This window comes from Pleuronectes platessa, chromosome 17 (genome assembly GCF_947347685.1).
Source record: "Pleuronectes platessa chromosome 17, fPlePla1.1, whole genome shotgun sequence".
In the NCBI taxonomy this organism is placed as follows: Eukaryota; Metazoa; Chordata; class Actinopteri; order Pleuronectiformes; family Pleuronectidae; genus Pleuronectes; species Pleuronectes platessa.
The window spans coordinates 20,537,350-20,554,878 of NC_070642.1; the positions used below are offsets into that span (position 1 = coordinate 20,537,350).

The 17,529-nt window shown below is 42.6% G+C and overlaps 1 protein-coding gene across 1 annotated transcript in view; it reads right to left on the reverse strand.

The window, feature by feature from the left end:
- Positions 1 to 17,529, reverse strand: part of scara5 (scavenger receptor class A, member 5 (putative)) — a 51,745-nt gene that overhangs the window by 27,864 nt on the left and 6,352 nt on the right. Inside the window, 1 exon segment of the mRNA XM_053445373.1 lies at positions 14,752 to 14,880. Coding sequence (XP_053301348.1) covers positions 14,752 to 14,880 — 129 coding nt within the window.

Genomic DNA, 17,529 nt, shown 5'->3' on the forward strand with positions numbered 1-17,529 from the left:
TTGAGTAGAAATGAAATAAGGCCAAGGAAACATCAGAGCTTGATGAACTTGAAAGCAAAAACTACATCAATACCACAACTCTGTAAAATAATCTTGTGAGGATTGTTTGAGGATTATGAAACGGAGCATCGATACAGAGGTCAGCATTAATGGAATCCATAAACTGTTTCCAAACTGTTTTAAGGTTTAAGGTGCAGAATTACATTTCTTCACCACAGACAGTTTGAGGTCTGTAGCTTCTCACGGTTCAGAAAAAAAAAACTGTGTCTTCAGAGCAAAGACACGTTAACTTAAAAAATTCGTTGCCAGAAAACATTTGGACAGATTTTCCCCAAATTTTGTTGCCCTCACTTTTTTCAATTTACTGGATATAAAAATCTGTGGAGGCAGATGAAGTTTAAAGATGAAGATTTTCTCATAAATGTCAAGAATTCATGGTTTTATCCAAAAAGAAACCAAACACCCATGTAGCCGTGCTCTTCTTCCTCAGTCTGTTGGGATACAGCTGGAAATGTGGAGCCTTGTGTTTTGTGAGTTTCAGACGAGGACGATGAGAATCCGAGCTTCATGTCTGATAAATCTATTTCAAACCTGGGAAATGGGAAAGTTATTTCTCATCTTTTCCGACCCCCCCCCCTTCTATTCTTCCCTCTCTCTCTCTCTCTCACACTGACAATGCACAACAATACAAACTCTCACACAGTGGCATGGTAACGACGCTCAAAACAGACTAATCCAAAATTCACAGCTTCACGGTGTCAGAGTTCTTCACTGGAGAAGAGGACACTTTATCCCTTCACATATAAAGTGGTGTTTTCCAGGAGAACAGGCCAGGACGACAGCTGGATGTCAGTGGGTCATCATCAGAATGAGATGAGACCACTTCACTCATAATGAAGAGTATCAGGGCGATTTAGCATTTTTGCATTTCAGGAACAAGGACCAGACCTGCTTTAAAAATAATCTGTGAAAATAGACTATGTTCATCTCCTAAAACCAATTATTTCAACAGAAAACAGTGTTTCCTGACTTCAAAACAAAATACTGTCTCATTGTTGCATGTGTGTAACAGACTTACACGCACACACACACACACACACACATACATATGCACAGACACACACACAGACACACTGTGACACAGACAGACAAGCTGGACAGTGTCATGGTCGGGGCAGAGAGGAGACAGAGGGAGGTCTATCAGAGATGCATTCCTCTGTGGGCGAAGCCAAGACCAACATGGTGTTGTTCATTTATCTCTTTATCTGCAGTCTGAGCCTCTGTGTGTGTTTGTGTGTGTGTGTGTGTGTGTCTATCTATAGTTATGAGGGCCAATTTTGATGTTGTGCGGACATTTTGGCTGGTTCTTACAAATTCAATGGGCTGTTTAGTTTTAGGGTTATAGAAAGATGTGCATGTGTGTGTGGTGTGTGTGTGTGCGTGTGTGTGTGTGTGTGTGCGTGTGTAACAACTAGAAGTAGCTAAAACGTGGCAGTTTTGACGTAAAACCATCACAACCAGGTAAACAAGATAATGTCGTTCATCTCTCAAACAATTTCAGTGTTTTTTCTTTGTGGTAGAGGTTCAGATTTGAAAAATTTAAATCTCCTGTTTTTTACTGAATGCAAATTCTTTCCTTCATTTGTAGAACCGTTTCCCTGCTGCCTGTTTTATATAGTTTACACAAAGATTAAACGATAGTGCTAGCGGTCGCAGTATCTCTAACGGCATGTTTACGATCTCACTGCAGCTGACGAGGATCAACTATAACATTTTGAGAGCTATTTGGAAGCCACATCAACTTTGATTGGGTCAATCTGAGCTGCTTTGTGTACCGAGGGGAAGAAAACGGGGCCGAGTCAGTTTAAACCTTGACCTCACCACAGTTGTGTCTCGCTGAAACTCACAATACGACTGAAAAGAATGTAAACTCTCTTCCAACCTTCATCTTGTCCTATACCCAACTATAAATCAACCCTCTGCTTATTTTAACCGCTGAAAACATTGTGTCCTCACAGGTCTTTCATCAGCGGACCTCCACGAAGGAGTCGGCCATGTCTGAGAGGTGAGAGGAGGAACCTCAGACGGCCTCCTGCTGACCTCCTCACCTCCACACGGACATCCATCTCAGAGATAATCTGATAAGTGACTGATATGGAGAAGGCGTTGACGTGACTTCAACCAGAACATCTTGCTGGAATCAAGCTTCGGCAAACACGATCCCCCGGTTATCCAACTCAAACATGGCCACGATAAAAAGAGCCAGGACAAATTGTTCCAGCTGCATGTTGCGTCTTTGGAGGAGCTGAAGTGGCCTTTTCAGAATAAAGCAGGAGCAGCCAGGTGTTGGAACGGAGAATCCAAATTAAATGTCAAACATGATGATGAGGTGAGTAGATCCCGGGCTTCTAAATCTGTGAAGCATTTAAATGAAATAGTATTCTAGCTTTGATGCTTGTTGCGGTTCTGTTAAAGAAGGTTCTGGGTCCGCCCCCTGAACCAGATCCTCATGCCCCGCCCCTCCTGGTTAAGTCGTTTTGCTTAATCCTGCTAACATATTTACGTAGACTAAAACATCCTATGCGGAGGTAATTAAAACCAAACTTACTGATAAAAACAAGGACTTGACCATCAGAAAAAGAGTATTTGCTGTGTACTCTGATTTTGCTGTTTGTTCTATGTACAATCTGCTAACATAAAAGAGGCGGGATCTATGATTTATAGTGTAGCCAGCCACCAGGGGGCGACCTAGATGATTTGGCTTCACTTAACAGGGGGCCGTCAAATCGTCCATCTTTATTTACAGTCTGTGTATTGTCCATAACAAATGCGCAATTTATTCTTTCGTGATAAACCTTTGCCGAAAACGATATTTTTGTTATTTTTAAATAGTCAGTATGAACGGATGAGAGGGAGAGACATTAGCTCAGCGGTGCGGAGGTGGACGAACAGGTGGACGGAGCTGGAGTGTCTTCAACATTTGCAGACGGATATAAAGTGACTTTAAAACCCAAATTCAGTTCATTGAGCAGACAGAGATGAGACTGATCCGACTGTGGAGGCAGACACATTAAAAAACAGTCACTTTACACTGTCACATTTTTGACGGCGGCAATAAATCAGTGAAAAATGGACACCACATCTGTCGCAGCGCTGTGTTCTGTGTGTTTGTCGGTGAGAGAACCAGTGAGAGACCAGTGCTTCCCAGCAGACAGACGCTGAACAACACCCTCCTGCTCTTTGAAGGGACGCCAGCAGCAGGACGGAGGGAAGGAACTCAAGAAGAAAGAGTCTTTTTGTGAGCTGCAGACCTGAAAGTCTTCCAGCAGCGAACCAAGGGGTTGAAATTACAGGATCATAAAGTGTAAGAGGGGAACAATGTGCTTTCTTTGACATCACATCAAAACGAAGCAATGAGGTGGATTCAAAATGGACGACTAGGAGAGGTTAGCTTCATATCAGCCGTCAAACTCAACGGCCACCTGCGGGTTTAGAGATAAAATGTGTGTGAGATAAAGATTTAATTGGATTATTGCAAGTTAGCATCGTGGGATGAAGTTGCCGCAGATCCATGTGCTCGACCAATCAAGGATCAGCTGTCAATCATAATGTTCCAGCCCGTTTTTATAGCATCAATTAACTAATCAAAAACAAACCTCCCGGAATATGAATACTTAAACAAACCCCAGTGGGAGAAGAAGCATCTAAAACAACTTTATTTAGTCCCATCTGCTAACATGGAGGAGACACACGCCCAATGATACATCTGTTAGTATATAAAGCTCTTATTTTGAAGGGGTATGATGTTTGAAGAAGTTTAATTGTGTAGGATTGTAATGCCATGAGACAACGGTTTGTGGTACCAACAAGTTTCCAATTCACAAACACAGCGAACATGTCTCTAACTTGCTTTGCCCTTTTTTTTTCAGGGTCGAGTAAACTCCAGTTGTAAATTCACAACCTTTCCAACACAACACTAAACCAATAGCTGGCAACACACATCATATATCAGATCAACTTCTCGTCAAGCAGGAAACGTCACAGCTCAATTGTCCTATTTGTGCTTCTTGCTCTTCCTGCATCACTGCCCTGTTTGTGTTGACTCTGAACCAGGATTGTGAAACCAGGATTAGGATCAAACCGCACACTTGATCGCCACAATAAAACAAACAACACGATACGCAAACTACAACAGACACAAGATCCCACAGCCGTCCAGCTGCAGGGAAAGATGTGAGCGATTGTCGAGTTTGTTTTCACTGTGTTCAGAACCAGAGGGAGAAAAGATAAATGTATTAAACAGAGGACGACTGGAGAAATAAAGTATTTTATCAGTGTTATCAAAGACTTTCTGTGTGTTTGTGGCGTCTCTACATCCTGAGACGTCCTAACCAAGCAGAATCTGGAATAGATCTCTTTGAGAAAGACTTTTTCTGGTCTTGTTTACGTATAGACAGGATAAGATGGATCTTTATTGACACAAAGCAGCAAAACAACAGCACAAAAAAGCTTTACTTCATATTGAAAACGTCTTTCCAGCAGCAGAAAGAAGTTTTTCCATTAATACACCCACTGTACGCTAACTAGATAGCATCAGTCAACATTAGCAGCTAGCCTATAGGGCTAAAGTAGGACATCTTGTAGGGAAAGAGCCAGATATATATTCTTCAGGAGTTGGTGGAGACCAAAACAGAGGTAAAAGTTTAGAGAATATTGGAAATCTATTCATGATGTGGATGTAGATTTTATAAATTAAGACGAGAAGATTAAAACCTTTTTAAAGCTTTTTGTCACATCTGTGTTTTTCAGTGTCTGTCTCTGAGGCCATCTTGGTGGGAAACCTCCTTACAGCAAGAGGGCGCTGTCCTTTCTGAGCTGCCTAAGCTTTAACAAACTGAGATATTGCTTCTTCAGATGATAGAAGCAGGATAAGCGTGTAAATGTCAAATCTCATTAGTAAAGATATAAACAACAAAGAGGTTGAGGGAGGAATAGAAAGAAAGAAACATGGTTTTAATATAAAAAAAAGACACTGACATCTAATACAAGTTTCACAATCCTCTTGAGCATGATCTGCACTCTTCTCTGATCCAACATGTGCTATTAATAATTAGACTGTGGTTTATTGATGTTTAGAATCTTTGAATGTTGCTCAAGATGATAGATAAAACTATTTTGTTTTGTTTCACTAGTCACACGCAAAACTACGCGTTCGGTGAAGAACCCACACTCGCATCCACGCACGCAATCCACTCACACACAACTGCTGTCGTGGCTTAATACCGGCTCATCGCCCATTTACGCAAAACCTCCTTGTGCAATTGTGGAGCGCATATTTATCATCGCAAAACCAAATCACATCCGACACTATGAGAATATACAGAGACTTGTTGACTTTCAGTTTAGAGATTAAACTCTGCTGCAGAAGGAAACCTGTACTTGTGCGAGGCTTCCCGTGTTTATTTGTCCATTTTATAGAAGGTTAAATACAACAGTGTCTGTGCTGAGTTGTGTGTGAGCGTCTGTCGGGGGGGGGGGCGGTCGCACGTTGAGTTCATCCAGCTGTAGCTCAGCGGCAGGAATGTCAAAATGAAGTGACAGCGGTGGCGGTGGTGGAGTTTGTTTGATTTAGAAGCGTGGAGCGTGTCTGATGTAGCAGACTTCAAAGTGAGGCTCGTGCTGTGAAGCTGAATGACTTAATAGGTGTGTGTGTGTGTGTGTGCGTGTGTGTGTGTGTGTGTGTGTGTGTGAGTGTCCTGTTGAGTTGGCTGTGTCTATACTGAATTGATGTCTGTGGTTTAAATGATTTAAATGAACGGATCAGCGGACTCTCACCATCAATCATGACTAAGATCCTTTAACAATATTCAATCAAATATACTAGTTATGATGTGTGACTAAGTTTTGGGGGATTTTTCTGGTGGATTCATGAATTTAGTTAAAATGATTTAGTATCTGGCTCCAATCTCCAAAAATAAAAGCACTAGATTAGAATTTGACGTAATTGCCAAAATTAATGTTTCTTAAAGTTTTAAAAAGAAATCAACAAAATCCCAATCATCAAATGTTATGTTTATGGCCCATATTCAAGTTTTTCCTCTGTTCTAACCCCAAAGAATTACAAAAACAACTTTTATAAGGAAAGAAAATAAATCCAAATGATTAAAAGTCAAAAAAAAATTGTACGTGTTAATCTTAAATATGTATTTCCCTGTACTTTTAGCTAGGATCAATGGACAAATGTACTGAGTGGGTCTTTGTGAATACACCTAACTCTAAAACACCTCAGTACTTCCTGTCTGAGTCGCCTTTTATTCACACTCTGACACATTTTCCTCCTCAGAACTGTGTCGTCACCTGTTGGCACCAAAGCTGCGGAATTGAATCACCTGACTCTGGTTCACAGCTTCTATAAAGTACACATCAGTGACATTAGCATAAACAAAGCTGTTAAAGCTGTTCCGTTTCAGTCATGAAATCCTAACATGCTTTTGCTTTGACTGGTTTTTAGGTGAAAATGCTACCAAGCAACTTTAAACACAGCAATAATATTTCATATTCGCAGCTAGAGTAGAGCATTTGGATGAATAAGGGCTGTCAGCACGTCGTAGTTTAATGTTACGACATGGTACGGCATCTCTTTCCAGTATTTTAGTTCAATTTTATTCTATGACAAGTTCAATACGGATTTTTTCTCTCCACACAGAGCAGCAAAGTCTTTACATTTCATTTATTTATTTGCTTTTGTTCCGAGTTGCCCTGCAGCCAAACACAGTCGGACACTTACGGCCTCCGAGCACCGAGACGCCAGCTCTCATGATTCTGTATTGTGCGCTGCTTAGGACTTCACTGAGCTCCAGCAACATAATTACACAGATCAAACCACCCTATGTGTGTGTGTGTGTGTGTGTGTGTGTGTGTGTGTGTGTGTGTGTGTGTGTGTGCCAACCCAGAGTCTTTGAAATCTGTTGTTGTCTAATTAGTCTGCTAATAAAACAGAGGAAAATAAAGTGTTGAAAGGATTAATTCGGGCGCCTGCTATCGAGCTTCACCTCCCCTCTGCTGCAGATTTATAATAATCACAGAGGCTGTTTATGGAGATGTGCATCGGCGAGGCGTGCTGCTTTTATTTGTGTTGGACTTATTCGCACACAGCAGTGTAGCACTTTATGGATTCCTTATTCGGCTTGAGGCTGAACTGAATCTGTGATTTAATTTTACTCAAGGAGAATTCAGTGCCAATCCTCCACGTAAAACATTTTATACGTCAAATGAGACATAGTCTGCTCATATTCAGGTTTGTAATTTTTTTGGGGGGTAACTTGAAACCTCATAGTGTGCATTGCTGCAGCTCCTCTTTTCAGCCTCTGTCTGAAACACTTGGTTTTAGGTCCTCTCTCTTGAAGGCCCCCCATCTCTGCTCTGATTGGCCAGGTGACCCACTCTGTTGTGATTGGTCAGCCTCTTCCAGTGCGTGTAAGTGCTCTTTCACTTAACCTGCTTATGAGCTTTGGACTTTTTAACAATATATATGTATATATATATGTATCGTAACATTTACAAAAACAAGACCACCTAAGTTCTAACACAAAACACCTTTATAACTTATATAAGATAAAGAGTAGTGTGAAAAGTGTTTAATATAGCCCGGACCAGGCAGCTCTGTGAGGCTGCACTCAGGCAGCGGCTCAAAGACGGGGACATTAATGTTTGCACCAACTTCCATGACAACAAGTCCAATATTTGCTCTGAGGTTTCACTTGAAATCTCTGTTGTCGAGCTTAGTGTTGGTGCGAGGAGTAAAAGTCACTGGGATCACTGGAGTCAATGGGAAACAGCGTCAAGGAAACACGGAGATCTGGACAAGATTTCATCCAAGTGCTGGACTGATCCTAATCGTTCAGTCATGCTGCTGGCTTTGCTAAAAATAGCAACACAACACATTGATCCCATCCACACATACTTTGGAACTACAACACAAGTTTCAGTCCAGTTATAACACAAATATTTAAGTCAGAAATACAAAAATCCAAATTGTTTAAAAAGGTCCATTTGTTGGAATCAAGCAAAAACTAACAGGTTTTTACTAAATGGGAAAAAAATCCACATTCTTGTCGATTCCACTCCGAGAGATGTTTTTGAGTTTGTCGAGATGTTGTTGCTCTGAATCGGTTTCATGCTGCAGATGAAACCAAGACACCGAGACGTATAAAGAGCAACGCAACCTTTAATGGTTAGTAACGCAACCACACAACCATGATGACACCACTTGGTAACGATTACTGCAGAATCTCTCACTGACTGAAAAAACGCATTTCTGCCTCGAGGCCACGTTCAAACTAAATTCTTTTGCAACACAGAAGAAGCAGAAAGACAAAGTGAGAGAGAGAGAGAGAGAGAGAGAGAGACAGATAGAGAGAGAGAGAGAGAGAGAGAGAGAGAGAGAGAGAAGTAGGTCCGGTCCAATTAGCGTTGACATGTTAATGACCTGCGTTTGACTGCATGAATGAGGCTGTCTGCTGACTTCTGGGACGCTTGTTGTTGAGGAACTAAGGGGCTGACTTCTCCCCGTGTCTTTTCCGTGTGTGCATGTGTGTGCGCAGGCCTCTTATGACGGACTCCCACTGGGGGAGCTGGACCTTCTCCAGACCCTTTTCTTCAGAGAGAATCACAACCGCAGCGCAGAAACTCATTAGAAAAGGCTTTGTGCTCTCAGCCTCGGCTCAGGGGCCCTGGGACAGTGTGTACATACAACATACATGTCGTCCTGTGTGTGTGTGTCTCTTCTGGCACATGCTCCTCCTGCAGACGATGCGTGTTGGACGGACACATGTTTCCCCCGTGTCGAGCATTAACACACTGAGTTCAGAAACATCTCATCCTCCACAGAGAAAATGACGATTGTTTTCACAAGGGTGTGGTTTAATACCTTTTAAAGTTCTGGCTCTAAAGTGGTTTTTAGGAGTGGCACTTTGCGGTGTCACATTTACCTACTTAAAGCTTTCCCCCCCACACACATATGGTCCGGATTTAAAAGTAGGGTTTTTATCTTGTATCATGTCGTGAAAGAGGGCGTGTACGTTCTCAAACAACTTCTTAAACGAGCTTAAGTAATCTAAAGCTTGCTGTTGCGGTTATTGTTTTTTCTTATAGTTGGGAATGATGCGAATGACCCAAACTGTTTTCAGATAAGAACTCGGGAAAATGGGTCAGACCAAAGAGTTTGTCTTTCACCTATGACAAAAACACATGAATCTCATTATCTTTCCAAGTTCACATCCTCGTCTTCTATGTGTACGTCTCCTCTTTCTCATCATGAGATATTTGTATCTATATGTTATTAATGTCCAGAACAACTGACTCGGACATTGGAGTTCGAACATACGCCCCTCCCGGAGAGTTTCAGGAAACTAACCCGACTTCAGAGTATGTCTGAGAGTTAAAAACTCCATGACTCTCTTTCTTGGAGCGTCTTTATTTATAGTGCTGTATTAGAAACATTCAAGTGAACTTGAAATCAACAGTCCTGGTAAAGTACCTAAAAAACCGGTGCCTGTGGAAATACCATAATCAGACGTTCACCAGTTGATAAAGGGAATTTCGTGAAGACTGTGCCAGGAGGGATTGCAAGCATCACAATATTTAACTGGGAGCAAGTGCGTGTTTTACAAAATGGTCTATAAACAATCTGGCTGCCTTTTCTAGAGCCAAAATAAAAATGTAGCTGCGGCAGGAAAAGTTGATGTAGAACATGGACACAATTACGATAACAAATCCATGACCAAACCAAGTTATAACAACGGCCAGAGACCAAAATAAACCGGAGACGTCTCCTCCTGCACATCGCCCGCTTGGCAATAACATGCCTGTTACCTACGCTATCACAGAAAGACACAAACAAACTCTTGTTGGAAGATTTCATGGCCTAGAAGAAGAATAACAAATCTACCCTCATGTTTTCCAGCAATTAACTGGCTGAGGAGAGGAGGAAGCGCCGTGCCAGAGCTGTGAGCCGCATGTTTTCACCGACTGGAAAACATGACTCAGCTGCACCTACAGTGTAAGTTAAACAGAGGGATATAGGCTGCGTTTCTGGATTTGCAACACATGGGAGGAGAATAACACACAGCTGACGTCTTCCATGAGACACTCCAGTGCTGGTAGAAACCACAGTGTACAACTGGCAGGTGGATGTAAATCATCATCCACCAGAACAGGCCGGTTCTCTGGTATTTTGCCCGCTATCAGACGACTCGACCCTCAACCAGCTCGTAAACAGGGATATAAAAAGGTGTAAATCTTTCTTGAACCTCCTGTCCTGCACCCCCCAGGTGTTTATCAGTCCAGGCTCTGGTCTGTGAGGCCTTAAATGGGCCTGTGTAGATGTGTTTCTTGGGGCGTTTGACACAACCTGCTATTTCAACCCACTCCAGATGTAGAACAAGGTATTTGCTGCAGCGTCTGGCCAGAATGCAATGAGAACCATCCCACGTCTTCACACGGGAAGAAACGGATCTTCCGCCCAACGTTCTTTACATCTGTTAAAATAAAACACTACAGAGAAAGAAGAGGAAATAATCAGTTGAGCAACGTTACATCCTACGTAGATAGATGATGGATATTAATGTGCTGCTGGGCCACAAGGCAAAATAAGAGTTTTATCAGGAGTGCACGTGTCGACAGGAATGCAAGGACGATGAAAGTCAATGGAGCATGTAACTACACACTTATGTGTAACCTTTTTGTGTGATTGTAGCTGAGGCTTTAAGGGCAAAATGGAATCATAAAATGTTTATACTATCAATGGATTGAATAACGATGCGTAAAGATGAACTGGAGGTGATGAGCCAACAGGTAACAATCACCCAACTGATGATCCTCAGAGCTCTTCAGGCATTTTATACTTTATGAACTAACACATTTCCAGCAGCAGAAGAAAAATGATTTTACAACTCTTACAGATCCTCTTAAAATTGATCTTTCCGTGCATCTTTGTCCATTTATGGTAACAAGTTCCCAGATGTTATTTTTTGTATATATTAAGGGAACTTTTATTACCTTTTAAAATATGCAAAGTATGATGTTTTTGTGTGTGTGACTTACAGACTAACCCCTCATTTCTCTTCACTTGTTGGAGACGTCCGATTGTTTATAATCAACTTTTGCCTTCATGCAGATGTCCTGTCTCTATCTGTGACGTGAGGGACATTTTGAAAGCATCATCCACAACTTTATTTCCCCACTGGTTATAAAAAGAAAACTTAGAAAAGTGTCCAATGTCTCTCACCTGATCTTCTTGTCCTGAATGCAGAAATGTTTTTCAGCCTCTTATCTGCAAACTAAGGCATTGCATTACTCTGGATATACAGTGAGAACATGTGAATGATTCCATCCATCCATTATCTAGCCTTATTATCCCTTGAAGGGGATGTGGGGGCTGGAGCCAATCCCTGTGGACGTCGGGGGGGAGGAGAGCTACACCCGGGACAAGTCGCCAGTTTATCACCGGAATGAAAGAGCTGCAGAGTTTTGCTAAAGTTTTGGCATTAATGAGAGACAACAGAAAACTGTGCATCTGTTTTCTTTTTAGCTCGAGTATCACATGTGATATGGGCCAATCAACAGCGCCCGAGAGGAGGTGTGTGTGTGTGTGTGTGTGTCTGTGTGTGTGTGTGTGTGTAGAGCGTCTTGTCATTGCGTCACAGTTTCACGAGTTTGAGTTCCTGATGATTAAAACATGGTTGGACGTAAACGTGAGCAGATAAGTGACATCAGTTTCCCTTTGGAACAAAGAAATAACCGGTTCTTTAATACTTTCGTCCTATTATTTTTTATATCAATCTTAACCTAACATGGCCCTCGTTGTTACGTGGTGCCACATGGGAACCATTACAAAGGAGATCTGGAGCTGGTTCGAAACGCATCGATCAAAATGAATTGGGAAAACAATCAACCAGCTGTTGTTGGGGACAAATCCACAAAGCTTTTAAAATCTGCTTTTTATTCATACTAGGAGGTTTAAAAAATCATCCGGCCGAGGCCCAACAGTTCTCATTGATTAAATTAAGAATCATCACTCATTCAAAAATATGAATCCCCTAAATATCCCTGATTTCCTTTCATCAAGGAAAACTGAAAAGTTAAGGTAAACATATTTTCTGCCCCTCCCACAAATGCCCGTCCAATCGGTACTTTTTTCATATTCCTGCAGACTTATAAATAAATTTACTTGAACCCATCATCTAAAGAAGATAGATTTATTAGAATGGACAAACCTTCAGCACCGTCACTTCCACGCACTCAGAAAGAGAACCGACATGCAAGTAACATGTGTGTCAGGGAATCGATATAAACATGTCTGCGATCTTCAAGACTTATGAGAGGTCAACAAAGATCCTGACACTTCGATACAAACATGGAGTCGGTCGGTCCACAGAGTTCTGGGTAAACAAACCAACGTCCCTCGCCACCATCAGTTGGTTCTCGAGTGACAACACATGACCCTTAATTAACGTCCCCTCTCTCTTCTTGAGCCAAAACAAGCCACTGCAAAAAGACAAAAGTTGCTCCAGCAGGCGCCTCTGAGAAGATAAAAGTCTGGGTTGTGACTCACAGACTTTAAGGAGCAGACGCTTGTATCATGAGAACCGAACATGTGACCTTTCGATTAGGGGAGCAGATCCCTGTACTGCTGACGGAGCCTCTATTGACCGAGTGATAAGGCAGCTCTTCACCTCCTCATGATGGCTGGAGCAGGATCCATCCTCCGCCCTTCAGATCTGATCCCCTCTCACACTTGTCCAAAAGTGTAAGATTTAGTATCTGTTGCGCTGACACAGAAAATACTGTATCATACTTATATCACGTCATGGAGGCAGATGTGTTCGGGCCGAGTTCAGATGAGGCCTCGCGATTATGCTGTGAAATATGGATGCGTGTGTGAAGGCATTGGAATCACGAGATTGGGAGGAGGCCAACACAAGAGCTGGAAAAAGAGCTAAAGAAGTCAAGAGAGGATTCAAACACAAAGCTAAAAAAGGGTTGAATCCGTGTTCACGTAGGAAAACTGGCAGCCGCTGCAGTGCGACTGTGTTTCCACGTGCACACGCATCATGTGAGTGTGTGCGTGTTCGAGTGGCAGCGGGCCCCCCCCCCCCCTGAAGTCACGATGGAGCCACTTAGCCTCGGGACGGCTGGCAGTGAATTTAGGAGAGGTTTGCTGAAAGGCTCAGTTTGATTGCTTTTCTAAAACAACCTCATCTAAAAGCCTTAAATGACCGAATACCTCTGTGACGACAACAGAGCCGTTCCAAGATCCTAACGGCATCTCTGGGCCTGGGAACACACACACACGGGCCCCGGCCGGCTAATGGCATCAGCCATGTGGCTACAGCTCGGAGAGAGAGAGAGAGAGGAGGTCTTGAAATGAAATTAGGATTAGTGAGAGCAGTCGATTCCTGCAGGATCCTGCTGGTCTGAGGCCAGTCAGCTCTTAAACCGGTTTCTGGGACCATCACTTCTTTCTCTAACTCTATCGTCCTCCCTCCGTCTTTATCAAACTCTCTTTGTCTTCCTCTCCTCTAATAAGAGAGTTGACATTCACAAGGAGGCCGAGGGAGGGTTCGCAAAAGGTAACGGCCATAAAGTTTGACTCACACACACACAGACACACACTAACACACACACTGAGGATACTGCGCCAGGGTTTTTCTAAATCAACCAGGAGAAGCAGGATCTGCAGCGGAGTCAAACACGGATCTGAAGACGCTGGAATTCATGACGTTACTGTGTGATATGAAATAACATCAGCTGAAGCTCAATTTCATAACTCGCACGTCCAAATTTCCACATTACAGTTTAGGTTATACTTTTTTGCCAATCACTGAGACACGGGATGTTGGAGAGACACAATGTTGATGCCTCCAAATCCACCACTGGAAGTCGGAGTCGGAAGGTGGCCAAGGGAAATGTTTTGGTGGGTGAGCGAACGGCTTCTTTCCCCACATCATCTCATAATGTGGTCGATGATTGGCTCCAGGAGTCGGGCACGAGCTCCTCATGAGATCAGACCCACAACACAGCTTTAGCCTCAAGTTCAAGTTTCGTTCTCACTCTCTTCACTTCTTCTTATCTTCCCTCCTTCCTTCCTTTCTCTCTCAGATTCAGGCTTAATAACTGGGATATAATATACACGTCTGACGGCTGGAGGATGATGTGAAAGCATCAAACTAACCAGACTCCACATCCAACGCTTGATCTCTGACAAATCAGCCGATCAACATCCTGAGTCATATTTCTCTTCACTTAACACTGAGGTTAGAATAATAAAATCATAATCACAAGCAAAAACACAGCATGTGTCACACGGGTCTGAGCTTTACTCAGCTTGAACGTGCACAAGGAAAACACAGTGTGTTATGAATCTATGAATATTATTTTTTGTTTTTGTGGTTATGCATCATTATTTCATTGCATCAAAGCTTTATCAGACATAATATTGACAGTGACAGTGTTAAGCTATTATCCAATTGAACTTATATGATACTAAAGTGATAAAAAAGGACCCTCTGCGATAAAAACAATAAGTTCTTCATGAGTTTATTGCTCAATGAAAAAGCTGCTCAATGCAAATCAGAGACCTGCAGGATTTGGTGATTCGACACACGCCAGTACAAGATAAACAAGTTGGAACATACTAACTTGTACCTGCTGAACCACACACGCGATCAAATCCATTTGTTTCCTCCCTACCTGTCAGGCAGAGTCCAAAGATGGTGAGAAGAACCAGGATGTAGAGGGAAACAATGGCGTATTTGATGGCTGAGAGCGAGTTGAGGTGACCGCAGCACTGGTCCTGCTTCCTGCGACGCTTTCCAGAGCCTGAGCAGAACAGGAGGAAACACATCAGAGTCAAAACAGCAGGAGAAGCTGGAATACAGGTGCAAGTGTGTTAGGACTTTTCTATATTCAACAAAACCATTCATCTGAAGGTGAATTCATTCGTGGCTGAAGCGTCATGTACGTGTGGTGAGTGATTTGCTCATAGGAGGGTGTTCAGGTGTCTGAGGGAGTTTGAAAATGACCCACACAATGTTCTCCAGGTATTTCCTACATCTTGAGCTAAATAATACGACAATGAGCCCAGACTGGAGGTTGAGGCCACACAAATAACTCTGAGGTTTTCAGGATAAACCCTGAAATGTGTTGGTGTGATGACACACAACCCTGAAGAAATCCAAGGGGACGATCATACATCACACATCCCAGACTCCAATACACAGAATCACACAGCAGTAGAATGCGTTTCTTATAAAACGGTCACACTCTTTAATTCAAAGTATGAATGTGATGATAAATAACTGCACATATTTGGCAAATCTCAGTCGTGAATCATTGTTTAAAGAGAAATGGTTTAGACATTAGCGCCTCGAGGGCCAACATCATTCAGTCCGACACATACATATATATGCACGGATAAAATCATACAGCAGAATTCACACACAAGCGAACTCTGCTGTGTGAGTTACACAATGCAACACACTCACTGTGGAGCCATTACTGTAATTCATGTCATCACTTAACCCGGCGCTCAGGGTCAAACAGATGTTTGAGAATTAGTCTTGATAGAAGTGACACAAGACTGTTATGATGGACGTGGTATTTCCTTTGGTGTGTGTGTGTGTGTGTGTGGGGGGGGGGGGGGGGGGGGGGGGGGTAGGGATTAGGCTGCTGATGCTGAGGGAACGTTCTCATCAGGTCAAGAGGATGAAGTGATTCTGGACTCACATCCTTCACTTTTTGGACCGAGAACGAGATTTTACTTTTCAAAGTGTTTTTCAGACTTCACCAGTAATGCTTGACAAATATAATCCTCGACATATTAAAGATTAAATGTCTGCTTTGCTTTGGTTTCTTGATCTCCTGTAACTTCTCATGTACTTTACGACAACACTAGTCGCAGATTTACCACCTTGAAACTCACTATTAACGATATTTGGAGCAAGACGTCCTCGACTTCAGAATTAAACTAGCTTTTTAATTTGGCAAAAAGTCAGTATGGTCATGAGTGACAAGTAGAAAAAACTTTCTGCATTTCTATATATGTATATAACCCAGAATTCTGTGAGGGAAACTGTCAGCATCGAGATGAACTAGGTGCAAAGAAGAGAAGCTGGTTAGGTTTGGACAGGTGTCTCTGGAGAGTCCCTGTGGCCGTGTGACAAGATCATTATGATGAATATGAAAACCCACCGAGATATAATGAGGTTTTAATGAGTTTCTTTTCTTCATGCGAACACACGAGCGATGCTGGCGTCTGACTTTTAAATATAAACAGTCATTTAGCCGAGCGGCCTCCCAACAGCATGGTTTCATTTGGACATGACAATCTGTCAGTTGAGTGAACACTGGTGGATTCTTGCTGACGCGCACACACACAGACACACAAATCCCCTCCATGATGAAGAACACACACACTCCACCAGCGTAAGACAAACACAGCTGGCTCAGATGTGTGCGCGTGTGTGTGTGTGTGTGGTGTGTGTCACATGGTTGGAATGTATAGGAGCAGAAATGTCACTCGGAGCTGGTCGACCTCTTAAATTGGACTTCAAACCACACACACACGCACACACACACACACACACACACACACACACTCATAAAAAAACAGACAAAACCAGTTTAGCTGTGAAGACAATGATTGAAACCAACTGGCCCAGTCCCTAGCAGCATTTGTCACAGCAGAAAAGATAAAGGGACGGGGGGCGAGCTGTCAAAACACGGGGCCCCTTCAGCTCCAGGAGAGTACTGCATGAAACATGAAACGCCACTTGAACATGATTTATTGTTTAGGATTTTGAAACCCACAGGACTCTTCACACATGTATGGAGAGGGGCAGAGGGTCCCATGAAGAATGTTCTTCTCTGGACGTGTAAGAAAGTTGGGGGATTGCACCTTGCGAGGAAGACGCCCTTCGTGATTGGGTCTTCTTCTCATATTGATTTACACCACGATGATGATGTAAAACAGAGGAAAGATGAAAATTCTAAACATTACACCTTTTAAAAAAGTTGTCTCTTATATTCAACTTATTGTTTCAGTCACAGAATTTAAATTAAGATGGACGACGCATCTCAGCTTCCTTCTCCCATCTCCAGTAATGAAGCCACAATACAGTAAGGGCATCAAGGACCCGCCCACACATAGGCTTGACCAATCGTGAGTCAGCCTCAGTTGTCAATCATCCCCGTCTTTATGCCACACAATAATTAAAATATACAATTAAGCAGAAAAATGTATTTGACTTTTTATTTTATTCCACGTCCCCTTCACTAACATGAAGGAGGCAGGGTTCAAGACCTGTTTTGCAGCCAGCCACCAGGGGGCGCTCAAGGTGCTTTGGCTTCACATCACGTTGCCTATTTTTATATTCAGTCACTCCATGTTCAGTGAGACAGTGACAATCGTCTCCAGCTGGAATCAGAGGAACAGTATCTGTTCAATCAAGTAACTGTAAATACATTTGG